This window comes from Tasmannia lanceolata, unplaced genomic scaffold (genome assembly GCF_043159265.1).
Source record: "Tasmannia lanceolata isolate RefF3 unplaced genomic scaffold, GAP_Taslan_0.1 ptg000008l, whole genome shotgun sequence".
NCBI classification, from domain to species: domain Eukaryota; kingdom Viridiplantae; phylum Streptophyta; class Magnoliopsida; order Canellales; family Winteraceae; genus Tasmannia; species Tasmannia lanceolata.
Window position 1 is genome coordinate 14,328,266 of NW_027518685.1, and position 20,248 is coordinate 14,348,513.

The 20,248-nt window shown below is 37.5% G+C and overlaps 2 protein-coding genes across 3 annotated transcripts; one reads left to right on the forward strand and one right to left on the reverse strand.

Moving 5' to 3' along the window:
• Positions 1-1,368: 1,368 nt before the first annotated feature.
• On the forward strand, positions 1,369-10,597 carry MENG (S-adenosyl-L-methionine-dependent methyltransferases superfamily protein). The gene is made up of 9 exons (XM_077388082.1): positions 1,369-1,567; positions 1,715-1,779; positions 1,888-1,978; positions 6,303-6,391; positions 6,877-7,010; positions 7,106-7,167; positions 7,971-8,070; positions 8,393-8,493; positions 10,043-10,597. Exons 1-8 carry the CDS (start codon positions 1,412-1,414, stop codon positions 8,491-8,493), a joined length of 798 nt encoding a protein of 265 aa, XP_077244197.1. The 5' UTR covers positions 1,369-1,411; the 3' UTR covers positions 10,043-10,597.
• CRK2 (cysteine-rich RLK (RECEPTOR-like protein kinase) 2) lies at positions 9,099-19,878 on the reverse strand. 2 transcript variants are annotated; one of them, XM_077388081.1, is made up of 10 exons: positions 19,618-19,878; positions 19,018-19,047; positions 14,528-14,580; positions 13,629-14,442; positions 12,716-12,829; positions 12,224-12,363; positions 11,837-12,047; positions 11,246-11,480; positions 10,953-11,103; positions 9,099-9,908 (listed from the first exon to the last, which is right to left on the reverse strand). In XM_077388081.1, exons 4-10 carry the CDS (start codon positions 14,377-14,379, stop codon positions 9,564-9,566), a joined length of 1,947 nt encoding a protein of 648 aa, XP_077244196.1. In that variant the 5' UTR covers positions 14,380-14,442; positions 14,528-14,580; positions 19,018-19,047; positions 19,618-19,878; the 3' UTR covers positions 9,099-9,563. The 2 variants fall into 2 exon arrangements, with proteins under 2 accessions (XP_077244196.1, XP_077244195.1); XM_077388080.1 differs by lacking the exon at positions 14,528-14,580.
• Positions 19,879-20,248: the final 370 nt, after the last annotated feature.

Here is a 20,248-nt window from a genome sequence, read left to right on the forward strand (position 1 = left end):
GCCACAAAATTGAGTTTCGACCACCAAAAAAAAAAATTCACCCCAAATATGGCAAGAACCGGCAGTGTTTCGACGGAAAATTTGTGTAGGGATTAAATCTGCCGACTCAAAATCCTCGTCCTTGTTCTTCTTCTTCAATATGAAATTTTGCACCAAAATCAAAATTTGAGGAGAGGGCTGCTGGTCAGACAGGAGGATGGGTATCTGCAAGATGGGTTCAACGAAAATCCCTTGATTCAATCAATCCAAGGATGGGTTTCAGCAATGGATGGTCACTCGTTATTACTGTGAAAGAAGTACACATGTTTTGTCATTGGTGTAGCCAACAATCATAGACGATTTCGGTTGGAGGAGTGGCCTTCAAACCAACCTCTATATAGCCGACATAGAAGAAAACCCAAAAACAATTTCTGTTGTTGTACAAGCTGGAGAGGAAAACCCACATCTTGAATTAAAAGAGGGCTTGATGAGGGTTTGATGAGAAACACAAGAAACAGAAACGTTTTTTTCTTAGATCAAAACCCAAACAAAACACAAGAACCAGAATCGTTTTGGAGAAGAAACCCATGCCCAATCTTGAAAACCCACGGCCAATAAAGCGGTGGACAATTAGGGCCCAATAATTCTTTAAGATTGTTAGTGTAATTAGGGTTTAAGCAAGGATGCTTAAAGCATTACACCCAAGGTATCTAGTTTGGAATACCAAGTTTGTTGCCTCTAGCCCCTATATATAGAGATACACTGGGGTTTTAATAGGTTAGTGGGCTCTAGCCCAAATAGGCCCACTACACCGGTCCATTATCTTATTGGGCTTATATTAAAACATACATGGGTTATATTATATACCCAACACTAAAGTCACAAAAACCATTCCTAGCTACACAAAGGTGACCGTTACAAGGAGAATCCCACACAGAGTGGGAAACAAGACAAAACCCAACAATTTCTCAAAGTAAGACTAACTTAGAAATAAGAAAAAAATAAGAAATATGCTAAAAAGATTTGCTCCTTCCCCATTGTGCCTCCCGCCATGATTGGATCCATTTATCAAATAATCCTAGGTTCTTACCATCGTGCCTCTATAAAAGAAAAGCTATTAATTCGCAGATGTACCTTGATCCATCAACCCTTGTAGTCCTTATCTTATGGACATGATTTTTTGTGCAAAATCAATTTACGTTCTGGTCCATCAAATGAACGGTTTAGATCATCCTATGGTTTAACCCATCCAGTACTTTTTGAAAAATCTACGTGGGTGTTACACCATATTAAAACCTCCCAAATGACTACAATGTCCTCCCAGTTCATGAATGTCTCAGGGGTATTCCTGTAATTTCATAATGTATTGAGGTGCTATTTTCGATCAGAAATCAGCCAAAGCCCAAAGGGAAGAGAACTGGATAAAGACTCCATGGCTTTCTCCTCCTCCCTCTCTCTTTCATCTTCTTGTCGCTTGTTTTCCGGCAACTTCCCGCCGGAAAATCGAGTCTCCGTCAGATATAGACCGGTTCGAAGCTCCGAAGAGCGGCAAGCGCTTTTTAACCGCATTGCTCCCGTATATGATAACGTACGCCACCCCCCCCGCCCCCGCTCACAACATTTTGCTTCTTAATCAATTTTAAAAAACCCCCATTTTCTCTTCTATAAATTACAATGGGTACACCCATTTTTATATTGAGAATTTATATTTATTTTATGGGTTCGTTTTTTGCAGCTGAATGATTTGTTGAGTTTGGGGCAACACCGTATATGGAAAAGGATGGCCGTTTCTTGGAGCGGGTAGATAAATTAGATTTGTAAAATGGAGTGTACTTAGCATAAATACACAAAATAAATTACTGGGTTTCTGTTTTTATTGTTTGATTTTTTACAATCTCTTGTTTTCAGAGCAAAAAAGGGAGATTTCGTGCTTGATTTGTGCTGTGGAAGTGGGGATTTGGCTTTCCTCTTGTCTGAGAAAGTTGGATCTTATGGAAAGGTGGGTTTGGAATCTATTTATACAATGTTTTGATAAATTGATAAATGAGTTTGAGGCTTAAATGTAGTTAATTTAGTAATGGCAACTTTTTTTATGATGAAATTCTTAGAAATGAAATGTTTCTTTTGATTTGGATAGTGAAACGGAATTCGGAAACGAAACGCGAAACGGAAACGGGAAAGCATGAAAAAAATGACAGGGGAAACGAGAAATGAGAAACAATAGAAAATCGTATGAGAAACGAATGAGGAAATGATGTGTTTTTTCCAAAATGATTTTCGTAAGTTTCACACATGTTGCCTACACATTTCATATGCGTTTTTAATGAGTGTTGCATATGTTTATCACGCGTTTACACATTATTTGCATAAGTTTTCCATATGTTTCCCATGTGTTTCAGAAGCATTTCTCCAATTTTATATCATATTTTGGAAACATTTCTAAAACGTGTTTTCCTCGTTTTAGGGGAAACAAGTTTTTCTTTTTGGGGAAACGGGTTTCCCACCTGCCCGAGGAGTTTCCGGCAACTATGGTCTAGTCCATGCCAATATATGGTGTCCAAGAGTACTTGTCCTAATTTTCAATGAAAAAAAGAATGTGAAAACAGCCTTTGAGAGATTTGCTATGCTTGAGTTACTTCATTAAAGAATGGAAACTCATAGGTAATTTTTACTTTTTCAAGAAAATGTAATATCATTTTATAGGGAAAATTCTCAATACCTCCAATACACCTGTCTATTTCTATTTGTACATTGTTTATCTTACTCTTAAGTAGCAAGGGGCTCATGCTTGTGCATTGATATGCTCCTTGTTGGGAGTTGGGGTCATGAAAAACTGATAGGAAAAATGAAAACTAAAGAACTTACCAAGTTCCAACTTCTACTCCTGAAAGCAAAGAGTACAAGCACAAGCAGTGAGGAATCTTTCAAAAGAGATTGGATAGTTGGAAACTAGAGAAGTATAGCTGGAGGACATGTTAAAGAAAAGTAGCAACATCAGCTGAAATGGATTGGTCAAGGAGTTAGTGCAGTTTGTAAAGGACTTTTTGTAAGCATATTTGATGTTGGAAAGGAAATCTTTATGAGGACTTGGTTAGTTCTTCAAACTAAAGAATGAAAAGTTTAAGAGTTAAAATTATAAGAGGGCATGGGTAGAATTTAAATAAGTACATGACTTAAATGGTTGCAAATTTCATTCATAACAAGGACGACCGAAGAGGTCAACCCCAAAACTACAAGGAAGGAAGAAAAAGAAAGGAAAATGCAGAAAGGGAACAACTGAGGCCTGGAGGCAAAAATTAAAAAAACTCCAAGCCTTGCTTTTCTACTCCTTCCCTAGCCAGGCGATTAGCCACACTATTCGCTGATCTCCTAACGTGCATAAAAATGACAGATGATCCTTTAATTTTATCTAAAATCTCATAAAAAAAAGAGCAAAACGCTAAGGGGGAACAACAGATCCTCTGAGCCAACGAATTGTGTTGAGAGAGTCGCCCTCCACTATAACCCTGTTTAGGTCATCCCTTCCCAATCTTTTAATCCCCTGGTGAACGGCTCGGACCTCCGCCTCACTGCGTCCGCTGTCCCAATGGGCCCTGAAAACGCTCACAAAACTCGATCTCCATTGTCCCTGAGCTCACCTCCTATATCAGCGGGTCCGGTTTACCCAGATTGGATCCATTAGAGTTTAACTTCAACATTCCTTGAGATGGTGGTTGCCATTCCTGCACTATAGTGGGGCCCCTCTCAACACTAAAACAAATTTCCTTCCACCCCTCCCATAATTCATAAGCCGAGATAAAACGGAAAATAGGAAGGCTTTTTACCCAGTCAATGGTCAAGGCTATTACCTTAATGAAAAAGGAGGAGGAAGACTTTTTGCCCAAGTTCACGAGTGTTCATCTGTAACTTCTGGAGATTTTTTTCCTGTGAAAATATGGAGAAGGGTGGCGAGGCTGGGGAAAATGTAGAGAGTTGGGTCACAATAAAGGATTAGAAGTATGGATTGATGTGTCAAGTCAGAAAGGAGTTTTATCATGTGTTATGTTTAAGTTGGGTAAGTGGGATGGTGCGATGTTTTGGGCAGATCTCTGGTTAGGTGATCTCCCATTATGTCATGCTTTTCCCAATATCTTCAAACTCATTAGGGTTAAGGATACGTAGTTACTAGTAACTATCTGTTAGACTGTTGGAGGATGTGATTCTTCGCTCTCCAACAGTGATGGTAGAGTTTTGGCGGCCGCTGCCAATGCTGATTACTTTGTGATATCTTTCTTTTCCATAGCTGCGGGAAGAGGAGGATTGAATGGTTTCTGGAAATGGATGTGGAAGTCAGCCATCCGGTTCCAGTTCCAATGTTTCTTTTGGACAACGATTCTTGAGAAGATCAACACTGGTGACATCCTAGAAAAGAAGTGGTTCCGTCCTGCCAATGATTACGTCCTTTGCAATCAGAATGAGGAGACGGTTGAACACATTTTCCATCATTGCCCCTTTTTGTACAGGTTATGGTGGTCAGCTTGGGTTGGGCTTTCTTGGGTCTTCCCTCCAACTCTTAGCGAGTTCTTTTCTAGTTGATGGAGAGCTAAACTTTCAGCCTAGACTGTGCTCATATGGTATGCGATTACTTGTGCCATTTTCTGGATTGTTTAGACTTAGAGAAATCAGTTAGTGTTCAATCGCATCCGAAGATCCATCAGGAGATTGATTTGGGAAACAAAGTTCTTGGTGGCGAGTTAAGCTATTGGTCATGATAATTTCAGTTGTCTCTATGTTTGATCTTTTCAAAAAATTGCATGAGTTTCTAGCTGCTAGCAGATAGAAAAGGGAAAAGGAATAGATTGGTTATATGGGTTCTGTCCCCTCACGGTTCCCTCAACTAAATTTTGATAGATGCCCTTTGGGCAACCCTGGACCAGCTAGGATTGGCGCAGTGTTTAGTGACAGAAGTGGCACCATGTTGTGGGAGCTCTTCAGTCTCATTGATGGTATGGATTCCAATGAAGCAAAAGGCAATGCACTGCTAAACAGGCTGAAGATTTTCGAGTCAAGATTTGGGGGTCCTCTCATGGTGGAATTAGAGTCTCAAAACACTGTTTGGTGGGGATCTGAAAAAATCAGGAGACGATGAGGATTTGGTCAGGTTATTAACAGAATTGTTAACTTCGCTTGGGAGGGCAATTGTTTCTTTTCTCATACTTTAGAGAGGTGAATAAGGTTGCTGACTCGTTGGCCAAAACTAGTGTTAATGTTAGGTACCTTACCGATATGCCAAAAGCTCCAGAGCTGATGGAACGCGTTAGGCAAGGCCCTTTAAACATGTCCCATACCAGGCTGGGTCCCACCCAGTCCCATACCTAGGCGGGCCCCCACTTAGGACCGTAACATACCACCACGCTTCCGCACCCGCCGTCCTTGGTGGCCCACTCTGTGACAGCTTTCACTCTGGCCTTTTTTCCAGGTAGCCCTTTTCACAGGTCGCCCCTTCCGTGACTCAAACACGGGACGTGGTGGCTGCTCTGATACCAAATGTTAGGTACCTTACCGATATGCCAATCTTTGCCCAATTGTAATTTCTGGGCTAATTCCTGCCTTTGTAGATTCTTTTTCTTTATTATGAAATCTGGTTAGCTTCTTTAAAAAAATCACTTTTTTGTTACATTCTGCTGTTTAGAAGATGTTAAGCTCTGTAGCAGAGCTCATATTCATTGATGATAAATGAAAATTTAGATAAGGGAAGTGATATATCCGCGCCTTTTGATTACTAGGAACACCCAGCAGCAGTGTACGTGGCAATCAGCCCCATTGAATCCTTCTGATGTGAAGTACATCAGCCCCTCTGCAGTCATTGATACACTGCTGCTGGCTGTCCCAAATAATCAAAAGGGTCGGATATATCACTTCCCTTTAGATAATGGTCTGCAAGTTGACCAAAACCTATGGAACGGGAATTCCTAGTTTCTCACATGGTCTTCCTCTGATTACATCCATATTTTTCAAGTGTTTGTTATATGAAAATGCAAGGTATAAAAGCTTGCTTGAAATTATATGGACCTTAAAAATGGTTATACAGTCAAGTTTGTATCAATACTATATCAAAACTTCCCATTTGTGCTCATACAGTGTTCGCATATAGTATCTTTTTTTTTATATTGGTGAGCCTGGATCGAACCTGAGACCTCAAGGTTGAGAAACAAAGCCTCAACCGCTGAGCCACAGGCCCAACCCCAGGTTCGCATATAGTATCTGAGTTGAAGGGTGTGATATTATATGATTATAAGCTAGATTTTCATTACAAAGCCTCATATTTCTGTCACAACTTGCAGGTGAGTGGTCTTGATTTCTCAAAAGAACAATTGTCAATTGCTTCCACTCGACAAGACTTTTTCTGGAAGGCTTGCTACAAGAACATTGTGTGAGCTTTGATAAACACTAGCAGTAGAGAAAACGAATGAAGACTTCTCATTAATTATCCCTTTTGATAAATTTGAAACGTATCTCTCATACACATGGGCGCATGAACACCATTTCTATTTATCTTATAGAACTCACGGTATAAATAAGGGAGCTTGGGTAGCAAGCTTGGCGGGAGTATTTTTTCAAAATTCTAAAAACGATTAGGGCAATGGGAGTGGGAAGTATTTATTTGGTTGCTGTATGCTTTGATTGTTGTTTTTATTAATAATCAATATGGAGTCCTTCCAATTTGTTCCACAGGGTCTGCCAAACCCATCATAGATCATATGATCTAGAGATGCTTGTGCTTTACCATAGCATGGATATATTGTTAATCATTGTTGACCCATCCTTTTAATGACATTTGTTCTTAATAATTTAACTTCACAATATAAACCACAACAATGTTTTTTTTTAATCTTTGTTGCTATACATGACTTGCAGGTGGATTGAAGGCGACGCTCTTGATTTACCTTTTCCAGATAGCTACTTCGATGCGATTACCATTGGTTATGGGTTGCGCAATTTGGTTGATAAACATATTGCTATGAAAGAGATGTTCCGGGTTCTGAAACCAGGTTCCTTTCTTCCCTTTTCTATTTATTATTCCTTTCATTAGCAGACTCAATTATACAAGTGTAGTGGTATTTATCATTCTTAGTCTGCTTTGCAGGCTCAAGAGTATCTGTTTTGGATTTTAACAAGAGCACAGATGCATTTACTACTTTGGTTCAGGTACTAATCACAAAATCTTGAAATTTTACATTCCACACATGAAATAGTTCATAAGTTGCCTTGTCCGATTCCGATCCATCTGCTCAAACACCAATTTCTATACTTCATCCAATTTCTGTTAATGAAACATGTACCTCTATTATTAGATAGGAAAATAAGCACACCTTAAATGGTTATCCCCTAAGTACCTTATACACAGATCTGTGTGTTGGTGTCAAACTTGATGTTTCAAAGCTCAGACTTGGATGAGAACTCAGCCAAGGTAAAATGGAGTCAACTCTGGTGGATCAATGATTGAATTTTTGGGTCAAAGGAATTTTGATTGACTTGGGTGGGGCAGAACTTGGACTTGGATGAGAACTCAGCCAGGAGTCAACTTGGGTGACTCGATGGTTGACTTAGGAAGTTCTTAAACAGTGGTCAAACTAGGACACCAAGTATCAGACATGGTTAGCCTAGAAACCCAACCCTTACATATTCCTACAGGATATGATAATATTGAGAGAGATTACTACTACTTCATAGATGCTGCATCTAGATAAATCGACAATATAATTATATAATATACCCACCAGTCATGTTGCTTGCATGACAGTTTTTTTCTGTAATGGTGTTTTCTTGCTGTATGTCATTGGAATATACTCCCATAACTAAACATTGCATTACAGAAGTATATTTCTCTTAAGTTGCTTATTTTCATTTCCACAGTTAAAAAGATTTTACTCAGAAAAACTGTCATATTGACATATCATTTTTTTCTGAATTAAGGACCTGATTCATTTATTGAATTTTCTTTTCTGAAGGAATGGATGATAGATAATGTTGTTGTTCCGGTGGCAAATAGTTCTGGCCTTGGAAAGGAGTATGCATACTTAAAAAGCTCGATCAATGATTTCTTAACAGGTTTGATTCTTATTTAAAATGCATTCTAAATTGGTCATTTTTCACTAATATTCAAACTCAACTTCATTTTTTTTTTCATGTCCACTTCAGAGATTTTAGACATTTGGCAATTCTCAGGGTGTTTTGGGTCAAATTTACTGATGTTTCACCCAGTTTCTTCGCACATAGGGTCTTTTTAATAATTTTAGCACCTGTTGAAATTTGAAACTGCACTTGGACCAAAATGCCATCAATAACGCTGGGATTGTCATTAATGGTAGTGGCAATCTATGTAATTATTATATTTCCAGGGAAATTATGCAAAAGTTTGTACTTGATGCAGGGAAGGAGTTGGAGAAGCTTGCCAAAGGAGTGGGATTTTCTTATGCCAAACACTATGAGATTGGTGGAGGCCTCATGGGTACCCTGGTAGCCACTCGATAGGTAACTAGTCTGGAAGTAAGGGTATATTAGTAACTAGTCTAGGAACATTTATCAAAAACACTAATGTAATATGCAAATTTTGACCTATGAAAGGGCCAATAAATAATTGCTATTTTTCTTGTTGATGCTGAAATATGATTAAATTTGTATAGTCAGTAGGCTTTTCATTCATATTGAAAAATGTTGAAAGCCCCTCACTTCCAAGACTGTACTGTACAGCATGACAAATTAAAGAGATTTTTCAATATCTAACCCCATTTTTACTAGTTTAGAGTGACTTGTGTATGTAACTAATTTGAATTTGCTGTCATTTTTATTAAAAAAAGACTTGAATGAAACCACTGGGATTTATGATAGTTACCAAATCTGTGGAAGAATAAATTTATGAAAACATGCAATCTGGGCAAGGCAAGAACTATCTATTGTCTTTTGAAAGAAAAATTTCACTTCTATTTTCCGAAAGTATGATGTTAGTTTTCAATGATGTTCACACTCTACATCTAAGCTATAACTCAAGTAAATCAAAATCCATAAATATGATAGTTTTGTAACTAATGATAAATTTATCCCTCAACTAAGTGGTTCCTTACTTATGACTCATATCCTTTCTATATGAAAATTTTGCACTGTCAAAGCATACTTTATTACCATTAAAAAACATGCTTCATAAAAGAAGCAATCTGCTTTACCCCTACTAATATTCACATATTTATTAAGTATACACCGAGGATGGTAGTAGCAGACGATAATAATACATACACAAGTGTCATTATGCATATATGTTTTTGGCAATAGTTACAAATTTCTGGTAACTATGCCCCAAGTCATACACAAGTATCATTTCTTCCCAATTTTTCCGCGAACTCCCCAAATATTTCCCGAATTTTTCAAACATTTGCCTCACCAAATTATTCCCAAATCAGAATTTTGTAACTATACTGTTCCCCGTAAATCGATTCTTCATGAATCAATTTTTCGTGCACAATTGATAACTATACTGCTTCCCATCAGAACTTTGTAACTAATAATATTTTGATTATGTTTCCCATGTTTTTGTACTCTTCCTTTGATCACCTGGGATGGAAAGAGCTGGTGGAGACTGTGGCAATGGAGTGAGCTGAATTGGGATTTAGAGGGTGATATGGATCTTCGCTCATGTCGTTGAGCTCCATTGTTTTCTCATCAATGAAAGGTGGGTTTGTGGGCGGGGCGAGTTCTACTTCCATTTTCGACAGCATCTGCAATGTCCTTGACATAGATGGCCGTAATGCAGGGTTCTCTTGCATGCACAGGAGTCCAACGTGCACTACCCTCATAATTTGTTCTTTCATGTATTCTGCGTTCTCATAATTGTGCAGCATTAGATTTGGGTCGATCATTTCCTCCACTGTTCCCACTTGAAAATGATTCCATGCCTATCACACACATGCCAAAATAATCAAACAATTGTATAAATTCTAACAAAAGAATGTAGATGAAGAAGTTTGTAATGACCGACTACATCTTGTCTTAAGTCATATTATGATGTGCCTCCCATCTTATTGCGCAGATGGGACCCACCTTAAATTGATCTGGACTGTTCATCCCGGCTGTGCCACCTTTAATTTTTCATGGCACAAGAGGTCACTCTGATTGGATGATTTTCCTATTGTTCAATCAGGGGCATACAAATCGGCAGTTAAAAGGAAAATTGTGGTTTCCACTTCTCGGATGGTTGGATCGTCCAATCTTTTTGGGCTAAGGTCAATCCAAGGTGGCAATTAAGAAGACTAGGCTGTCCAAATCAATAATCGGACTGCCCAATGAATGGGTATTGGATCACCTCTCAAGAGAGACACCTTGGTTTCAGGAATCTAAAGTATATAGGTATTGTTATACATTATGCTCTGTGGATTTTTTTTATTTTTTTTAAGGATTGAGCCCCTAACTCAATGGTTCTGTTCTTCAACCATGAGGTCGGGAGTTCAATCCCAGCTTACCTATCAGAGGGTGGGTTTTCTTTTGGATGTGAGGGCATTTTGTGATGGTCTTTGGGTTATGAGATAGAAACGATGAGAATTGGATTTTAAAGATCATAATGAATATCTTAATAATCCTTGTTTCATTCTTACATACTTGAAGATCTGTATGAATCTCTACCGTGGATGTAGGAAATATGATCAATCTACATGAACTGGTGTGCATCTTTGTGCTTGTGGTTTGTTTACTATTTTAATGATGTATGCTCCAAGTAATTCGTGTTAGGCCCAACGGATTTTTACAACATTTGCATTCATCTTAAAATTGTACATGAAAAGCATATGGTATTAACTTATTGTGAACTGAATAGTGTAAGCCATTAGATCATATATGTGTTTCATTTGCATGTATGAAATTAATGACCATCAACAAGTGTAAAATGAATTAATTTAATAAAATTTCAAATCAGAATATGGAGATTAGTGAGCACAAAAACTTACAACTGTAATGAGGCTATCGGAATAATCGGAGTCTTTGTTCATATTGTTTGGCCTCCCACTCACTATCTCGATCAAAAGCACACCAAAGCTGTAGACATCTGCCTTTTCTGTTAATTGTCCATGGGCTAGATACTCTGGAGCCATGTAACCACTGCAGCCAAAAACAGAAAAAGAATACTATCATAAATACATGACACACGTACATGTACATAAATTTTATTAAATGTATAGTGACATCTACACCTCCATATTTTTATAATGCTACTCCTCCCTTTAGAAGCTACAATACTTACAGTGTTCCAGCTATGGCAGTGCTGATATGGCTTTTATCTTCTTGGAAAGATCTTGCTAATCCAAAATCAGCTATCTTAGCTCGAAGCCTTGAATCTAATAAAATGTTGCTCAATTTTATATCCCTGTGAATGATTCTGTTCTTGGTGTTTTCATGAAGGTAGACCAGACCTTCTACAGTCCCAATAATTATCTGAAACCTTTTTTCCCAATTCAGTGCTTTACCTTTGTCTGGATCTGTCATATTTTCCAAAGTTTTTTTTTTCAGTTGCGATTGTAAATATGTTTGTAAGCAAGAAAAATAACTTCATACTCAAAAAACAAAATTGCTATTGTAGACTAGGTAGCAGAACAGTTTATTTAGACAATCAGTAGTAATAGTAGTGGTAGTTGTTGCTGTAATGGTAGAACTTGTAACAGTATTAACAACAGAGGGTTGAGGGATTGAGCCTCTAGCTCAATTGGTTAAGCTTTGCTCTTCAACCTTGAGGTCGGAGGTTCAATCCCAGCTTACCTGAAAAACAAAAACAGAAAAGAAAAAAAAACAGAGGTTTGTCCTAGGAGGGTGGCAGTGGGTAAAGTTGTACAATTACCAAAGACGAAACGGTCAAGGCTCTTGTTGTGGAGATATTCATAGACAAGAAGGCTCTCAGGCCCAGAGCAGCTGCAACCCAACAGCCTAACCAGGTTCTTGTGCTCCACACTGCTGATTATGTTGACTTCATTATAGAAATCCCCAGCCCTGTGCTTATTGTTAAAGAAAAGCCTCTTCACCGCAATCTCTCTTCCATCAGGCAAGACTCCCTATAAATGAAGAGGTGTCAACTCAAATTTCAGAAAAGAATTTATAAGTTCTTTTGAAATTTTAATTGATCAATTCAATCTCCAAAATTTGAAGATAGCCTTTTGATTTAGGAACTTTAAGCAAATTACAATGGGAACAGAACAAAAAAAATTATTTTAATGTATCTGATAATTACCTTGTAAACTGTCCCAAATCCTCCTTGGCCAAGCTTGTTAGCAATGTCAAAAGATCCCGTGGCTTTCTCAAGTACAGAGTACTTGAAATTCAAGCTACTTTTGGTTAGGGTCTTTGCCAACTTCACGGCATCATTAGAACCTGCATGGTTGAAATCAGGGAAGATTGGAAAAATCCCAGATTGTTCTTAAAGTTCTAAACATAATTAGAGGTAAACATAATTAGAGGTGTCATTGCTCCATTAAAAGTTTTCATTTTAGAACTAGAAGCACTGAACCTTTCTGATCCCCTTCATGATTTTGTATGGGATGCTTTTATTTTGGCAATTGAGAATCCAAAAATGTAAAATAGAAGGAGAGGGGAAAACCAAACAAGGGCATGTCTATATCCGATTTTGAGAAAGGAATGCTAACCCAGTCTCATTGAAATCAAATATTGAAGAAAATTATGTAATTTTCAGAAATAAAAGTTTCATCTGTTGATCAGCTTGTACCTTTTCTCTTATTTTGTATTCTTCTCTGCTTCCACATATATACTCCGATAGCTCCTCCCACCCCCACAGCGACGATGGAACTCACAATTGCAACTATCAGTATTATAACACTCACTGCAAATAAATCCATACAAGCAACAATATCAAAATGCTAATCAGATGATACTAATCAATGCTAAGTCAATCTTTTTTCTTAATGCAGATCTGTTGATAGAAACAAAGCCCACCCAATCTATCCATTTAGGTACAAGATATATGAGCAAAATGAGAATTTGTTTTGTATTAGCAACTTCCTCCATGGTTCATGAAGCAGAAGCCATAGACAGCACATTACCATTTTTTTGTGCATTTCAACTAGTAAATGCAAACGAGTGTTTTTAGTGCAACAGAAGTATAGAGGCAATACTTTAAGAAACGCAATTATGACCATAGCACAAAGTTTGGATTCATGAATAAGTCCGGATGTCAAATGTTCAAAAGGTTACGAAATGTTTAAAAAAAAAGTTAAAAGATTCATATTTTTTTCCTATTTACAATGCGTATATCTACTACACTCAACTCAACTCAACTAAGCCTACGTCCCAAACTTGTTGGGGTCAGCTAATGCATATATCTACTATACATATACTTATTTTACTAAATAAGACTGACAAAAGGATTCGTGTTCAATTGGGAACATTCACATTTAATTCAAAAAATGCTGAAAATTTTGAATTGTTTTGGATTTTTAAAGTTCAAAACTGGGCATAAAAAATCAGAATTATTTCAAGAAATTTTCAATTATTTGGAGAATTGTTTAACTATGACATCAAATTACTGCTTGTAGTAAACATGAGCAGAGGAATTGTTTAATTATGACATATCAAATTACTGCTTCTAATGAATATGAACAGAAGGAATTGCAATCCTGTACCTGAGCGCCCGCTCCTTGGTATTGGGTTCAAAAAATCTGTATCCGAATACCTCAAATAGCAACCTGTGTTCAGCGCCCGACCCTCGGACCATGGCAAGCATTTGTTCACCGATGCCGACGCATTCTGCAAACATGCCGTGCAAGAGCTCGAATTCAAAGTTACCCAACAATTCGCCAACACATACGCAGACTCATTTGCAGACGCCGCCGCTGTTGATACAGCAGCCCTCGCATAGCCTCCATTAAGTGGTGCAGCAGCTGTGGCTTGTGATATCGCCTGCCTCGCAGAATCTACAAACTGTGTGCTCCGACGGGTGGTGTTCCCACAGAGGGCAGTATCATTTGGGCCGGTATATTCTTGAAAGAAAGTGTAATTCTCGACGCGCATAAAGCAGCCATCAAGGTAAATTCTGCCTCCATTCATGGGGTAGCAATTGGGGAGAATGGTACGGGCCTCGGCGTAGCACAAAACACAGTCGAGTTGAGAGAGGTCTCCATAGCATTGGGCAAGGCCAAGGCTGGCATCTGGTTTAGAGCCTACGATTGACAGACCGTAATGGGCATTTTGGATTTGGGTGCTGATGTTGGCCATGGTGGCCACGAAATTGACGACATAGATGGAGGTGTTGTATTCCAGCTGAGTCCCACACCTTGTTAGGATTGTAGTGGATCTTGGGTCTGCTTTTGTTCTATTTGTTGATAGAGATAGGAGGAAAAGGAGGAAAAGGAGAGAGGGGAGAGTTTTCTTCATTTGGGGAATTTGGAGGCCTTTTGCTATGTGGGTCTCTGATTGAAAGGCTGCTTGAGAAGAAACCTGGATTTTCAACATATCTCATGTCATCAGATGATCGAACTGAAGTACTGTGTTTTCTAAAATGAGCAATGTGGAGCTCTTTTACCTTTAAATCCGGATGAAATAGGTAGTAGGAAATGTTTTATTTGTCACATTAAACTGTCAACAGATAAATTAAACATTCATTCTCATTATTGAGGAGTTGATATCTGCATTTTCTTTCTTTCTTTTAATTTAAAGTAGCAGAAACTAAATAATATTATAACAAGCACATTGAATTAAAAAAAATGTTGTTTTCTCATATAATCAGGAAAAGTAGCCAGCAAAAAAACACATGCACAATATTTTACGTCATCCAAGAATAAATCTTATCAAAAAATGAAAAAGAAAAGAAACACTTTAACCAACAAAAGCTCTCTATGTCAGATAGAGGGAATTGCTAGGGTCCATCGCAAAAGGCATTTTGAGGCTGGTCTGTGGCACATCAGACCAGCCACCTCGTGCATGGAGACAAAAGCTGTTGTCTTCATTCAGGAGGTGGCTGGTCTGACATGCCACAGACCAGCCGCGAAATGCCTTCTGCGATGGACCTTAGCAAATCCCTCAGATAAAATATGTATGTGAATTGGAAGTGATATAATCGCCCCATTTTCTTCCTTGGGCCAGATAAAACAAACAGATCACTGAGTTATTCTACACATAAAGAAAAGAAAGAAGAAGGTTCCCAGATTATGGTAGGTATAGATCTTGAATTAAGGTGTGAAAGGGTTTAAACACCTACCTTTATGCGGTGTTAAAGGGTTAGAGGGAGATGTAAATGAAATCAGAAATGTACACTCTCTTTGTTCTGCCTCTCAGAAAAGCTTAAATAGTAAGACGACTTATTGGACTATCTGACCGTAAACAGTCGAGCACTTCCAACTTGGTAAGAAATTGCAATTGGTAATCCGACCGTACGCAGGGATAGTGGGGCCCACCTTGGTCGATCCAGAGAATTGTGTCTTCATTAATAACGATAAGGCATGCCCGCGATTTTGAAATATGCGGTCCTGTCTTTTTATTCGTTTTTTCACAGTCTAAGTTGGCCCAAGTAATTAATTCCATTGAAGAACGCAACGCTAACGCCATTCTTTTCTTCTATTTTTTTTTTGGGGAGATGATAAATTCGCACCCCTCTCTTCACAGTCTAAGTGGACCCGGCCTGAGTCTCCTCTCATAGATTTTGTCACGTTAAAACGGGTGCGAATCATCCTACAGGGTGTCGAAACTTAAATCCACCATTTTTGAGATACCAAAAGCTCCATTCCATTGCACAAAACCTTCTTTGTAGATGATAAAGCCTCCCTTCCCTAGCACAACACCTCCATTTGCAACAACCATTGCATAAAAACGTTATTTGAATCTGAAATTGCAAAAAGCTTCACTACAACCACCATCCTATTGCACAAAGCCTCCATTCTATAGAAAAGGTCGCCCTCTCTCTTCCCTTTCCACTATAAGGCATATTTACAAACTTGAATGCAGGTTCTTCATGTTAATTTGTGAGAAATCAGTGGTTTAAACGCCTTATTTGTGAGAAATCAGTGGTTTAAATCCCGAATTTGTGAGAAATCAGTGGTTTAAACACCTAATTTCTGTTAGAAATCAGTTATTTAAACACCTAATTTGTAAGCAATCAGTCGTTTAATTGATAAATTGGGTGTTTTAACTAACTATTGATGGTTTAAACAACTAATTTGTGAGAAATCAGTAGTTTAAACCCATAATTGTGAGAAATCAGTGGTTTAATTGATAAATTAGGAGTTTTATTCTCCATAGTGATTTGCTCAACACCCTAATAAGCTTGTAATAAAATGAATGGACATGTCATTGCTCTATAGAGGCCAAATTTGTGAGAAATCAGTGGTTTAAACCCCTAATTTTTCATTACTAAGTCTTGACAAAGCAATATGAGCCACTATTAAGAATTATAAACCACTTATAAATATAAACCACTGCTTACCCTATATAAACCACTTATAAACATTCTAAACCACTGTTAAGCCAATATAAACCACTTATAAACACTCTAAACTATTGCTAAGCCTAAATAAATCACTTATAAACACTCCAAACCACTGCTAAGTCTATATAAACCACTTACAAACACTCTAAACTACTGTTAAGCCTATATAATACACTTATAAACACTCTAAACCACTGCTAGGCTTCTATAAACCACTTATAAACACTTTAAACCATTGTTAAGCCTATATAAACCACTTATAAGCACTTTAAACCACTGCTAGGATTATATAAACCACTTATAAACACTCTAAATCATTGCTTTCCCTATATTAAACACTCTAAACCACTGCTTACCGTATATAAACCACTTATAAACACTCTAAATTACTGTTAGGCTGATATAAACCACTTATAAGCACTCTAAACCACTGTCTACCCTATATAAACCATTTATAAACACTTTAAACAACTGTTTATCCTATATAAACCACTTGTAAATACTCTAAACTATTTTTTACCCTGTATAAATCACTTATAAACACTCTAAACCAACCGTTGTTAAGCCTATATAAAACACTTATAAAAACTCTAAACCGCTGTTAAGCCTAAATAAACCACTACTAAGGATTCTAAACCACTACTCAGGACTATAAACCACTACTCATTTAGTGGCTTATAATCGTCAGTAGTTGTTTAGGTTGCGTAAATTACAGAAGTTATATAAACTACTTATAAACACTCATTTAGTGGCCGTTCAATGGTGGTTTATCTTAGTGAAATAGTGGTTTTATCTTACAAATGGTGGATTCCGGTTTTAACAATGAATGTTTAAGGGTTTTTGAAAAGTAGGTGGAAGGAAGAAGACGAAAAATGTGGGTTTTGGAATTTGTAGTGTAAAGGTAATGATTGCAAGAAAGGTGATTTGATAGGGGAAGAGAGAGAGAAGAAGAGAGAAGAGAGATGATTTGATAGAGAGAGATAAAGGTGATTTGAGAGAGAGATCCAATGGCATTTTCGTCATATGCACTTTTGATTGGTAATTTAGAAAACACGTATCCTGAAATGTCATATTCAATAGAAAGCCCTTTTTTTAGTCATTTTCCCTTGAAAAAACAAATCATACAAAACACCTTTAATTGTCTTTCAGTTGAAAAAGCGTACGATTCTTATAAGTGTTTGCAGATCTTGGGTATCACTACGGCCCTCTATAATTCTTCTTGGATGTACAAAACACAGCACTAAGAAAGAGAGCACATAAATAAGGGAAATGATAAAAGCGCCCCTTTTCAGGCGGTATATTGCTATTGGTTTGATACAAGGGGCTGATATTTTTTATTTTTAATATTTAAATACAAAAAAAGTACCATTATAAATCAGATATTAATCTATATATCAGAGTCTAATATATTACAATTGGTTTCACATATAGGCTGATATTTTATTTTTAATTTTTAAATACAAAAAAGTACCATCATAAATCAGATCTCCATTTAGGAGGGCCAATCTACGGAGGAATTGCATATTATTATTTATGGAAACATATATAGATCTGAGGGCAAGGATCATCATATGGAAATGATTTTTGGGGCACAACCTATTTACGTTGTGTTCTATCACATGGACGGTGTCGATAATCCTATGATGTGATCCGTACAATACTTTATGAAAAATATGGGACTTTAAGGGCTTACACCATATAAAATCTCGATCATTTGGTTTTTACGGGCACCTGTGGGTCCACCCGACTTGTTCTAGTCTTGACAGGACACGTACGGGCCGGGTAAAATTTCAACGGATCACTAATTTAGTGACCTGGACCTGTAAATTACAGGAGGGCCGCAGGTCCCGGTCACTTTTGCCAAGTCTAGGTGCCTTCTAGAAGGACAGTCCTAAGATGAGTATTTTCACTAAATCGTTTATCTGTTCTTAAAATTTAGGGGTCACACATCAGACCTCGTGAAATTGTTTCCATTCACGAGGTAGCTGGTCTGATGTGCGGCGGACCAACCACATAATGCCTTTTGCGATGGATGCTAGGAATTCCCTAAAATTTAATAAAATAATCACGAAATGTATAGAAAAACTTCCCTCCCTTATTCCGTGAAAAGCGTGAGAAATTGATGAACATGGATGCAAATTCTAGAAGCTAATCTAAAAGACTAATAAGATTTTGTCTTATTCATTTAATTCGTATGGGGTGGCTCATCACTTCTGAAAAAGAAGGCACTAAAATTGCCTTTTTCGAAATTGCCTGGATACTCCCTATAAAGAAGTCGGCAATTAGACTAGTGAAATGACATCTCAACCCCCATATTTTGCCAATATCAATCCTCACTTTATATTCACTGCCTTTGGGGGATTTTAATAGCTAATTTTAGAACAGTGTAAATTGAAGAAAGGAGTACAATTATCAAATAAGTGCGGATATCATTTCACTTGAATTACTAAAACAACTTTAAATGTTATAGAATTCGCACCCTCTGCAGTCCGCATGCGCTCCGTTGTCACGCGAAAAGGGAGCGCATGCGTACTTGCAAGGGGTGCGAATTTATCATTGTCTGAAAAAAAAAGGATGAAAGAAATGCTTACCTCAGCGGAAAAAGTTACATGAAAAGTCACCTGAAAATATTCACGAAGCAGATCAGATGTGAAAAAAAAAAGCGAGAAAAGTACAAATTGATTGGTAATTTATCAAGATTTACACATCAGTTTTCGGAAATTGGACGAAACGTTCTACTCAAATTCAGAACAAGGTATGTTTCCGTATTTTCCAAGCCGCAAATTGAGAATTTTCTTGAATATACGAAGCGTGCAATTTCTAAGAAATTCTTTTCAAGGAAAGATCGCCTGAAAGCTTGAGTTAATCAGATCTAACAAGAAAAAGATCGCCTGAAAGCTTGAGTTAAAAATCGGTGAAAGAAGTTTCTGAATTCGAGAAACAATCGGATTCGAAAGGCAAATTTCAGAGCATCGGAAGAAACTCTGAGCTCCAATTCTCTCGAGTTCTTAAAATCCCCTAAAATTTGCTTCTTCAAATTTTAGTACAGATCTCCAAAAAAAAAAAACTCGAATATGCGGCACAAATTCTTGGAAGAAAAAATCCAGTTGAAAAGAAATTCCACATAAATCTATCTCGTTGAATAACTTAAAAAATGTGATCTTGATGAGTTATTTATATCGGATATTTACCTGTTCGACTCAGAACCACAGTGATCTTGAGTCTCGAGAGCAAAAAATAAAAATCCACTGCCTCTCTGCAGAGAGAGAGAGAGAGGGGGAAGAGAAATGGTAGATGGTCTTCATAAACGGAACAAAGATGAAAAAACTAAGGCAAAAACGCGTGGAAGATTTTTCCACTTGAATCAAAGGAAGTGGATTGAAAGTCAAAAGAAAACTCGATTATTTCTTTAAAAAAATACAACCCTCAATTCCACGGCAAACCGATCACAGCATTTGACGTTGTTTTGTACATTGAAAATAGAGTGCTGTTTTGGAGACCGAGAGTGGAACCGAGAGTATAACATAACAAATACCCGCATGCCACATGGCATCGAGACGGTAGTTCTGCTATTTTATGGAAGGAAAAAAGCCAAAAATCAAGGGAAAGATTTGTAGTGTATTAAGAAGGTATTTTGTTTGGTTCCACTCTTGGTTCCCAAATCGGTTACCATATCATAATTCTTGAAAATAATGAATTTCGGAGAAAGGCTATTACGCCCTTTTTCTTCTTTGTTTACATAATAGCCAATTTACAATCTATCTTATCCGGTGAAGGTGGGGGGGGATGCCATCAAATTACTAAAATATGCATAGATTTTGA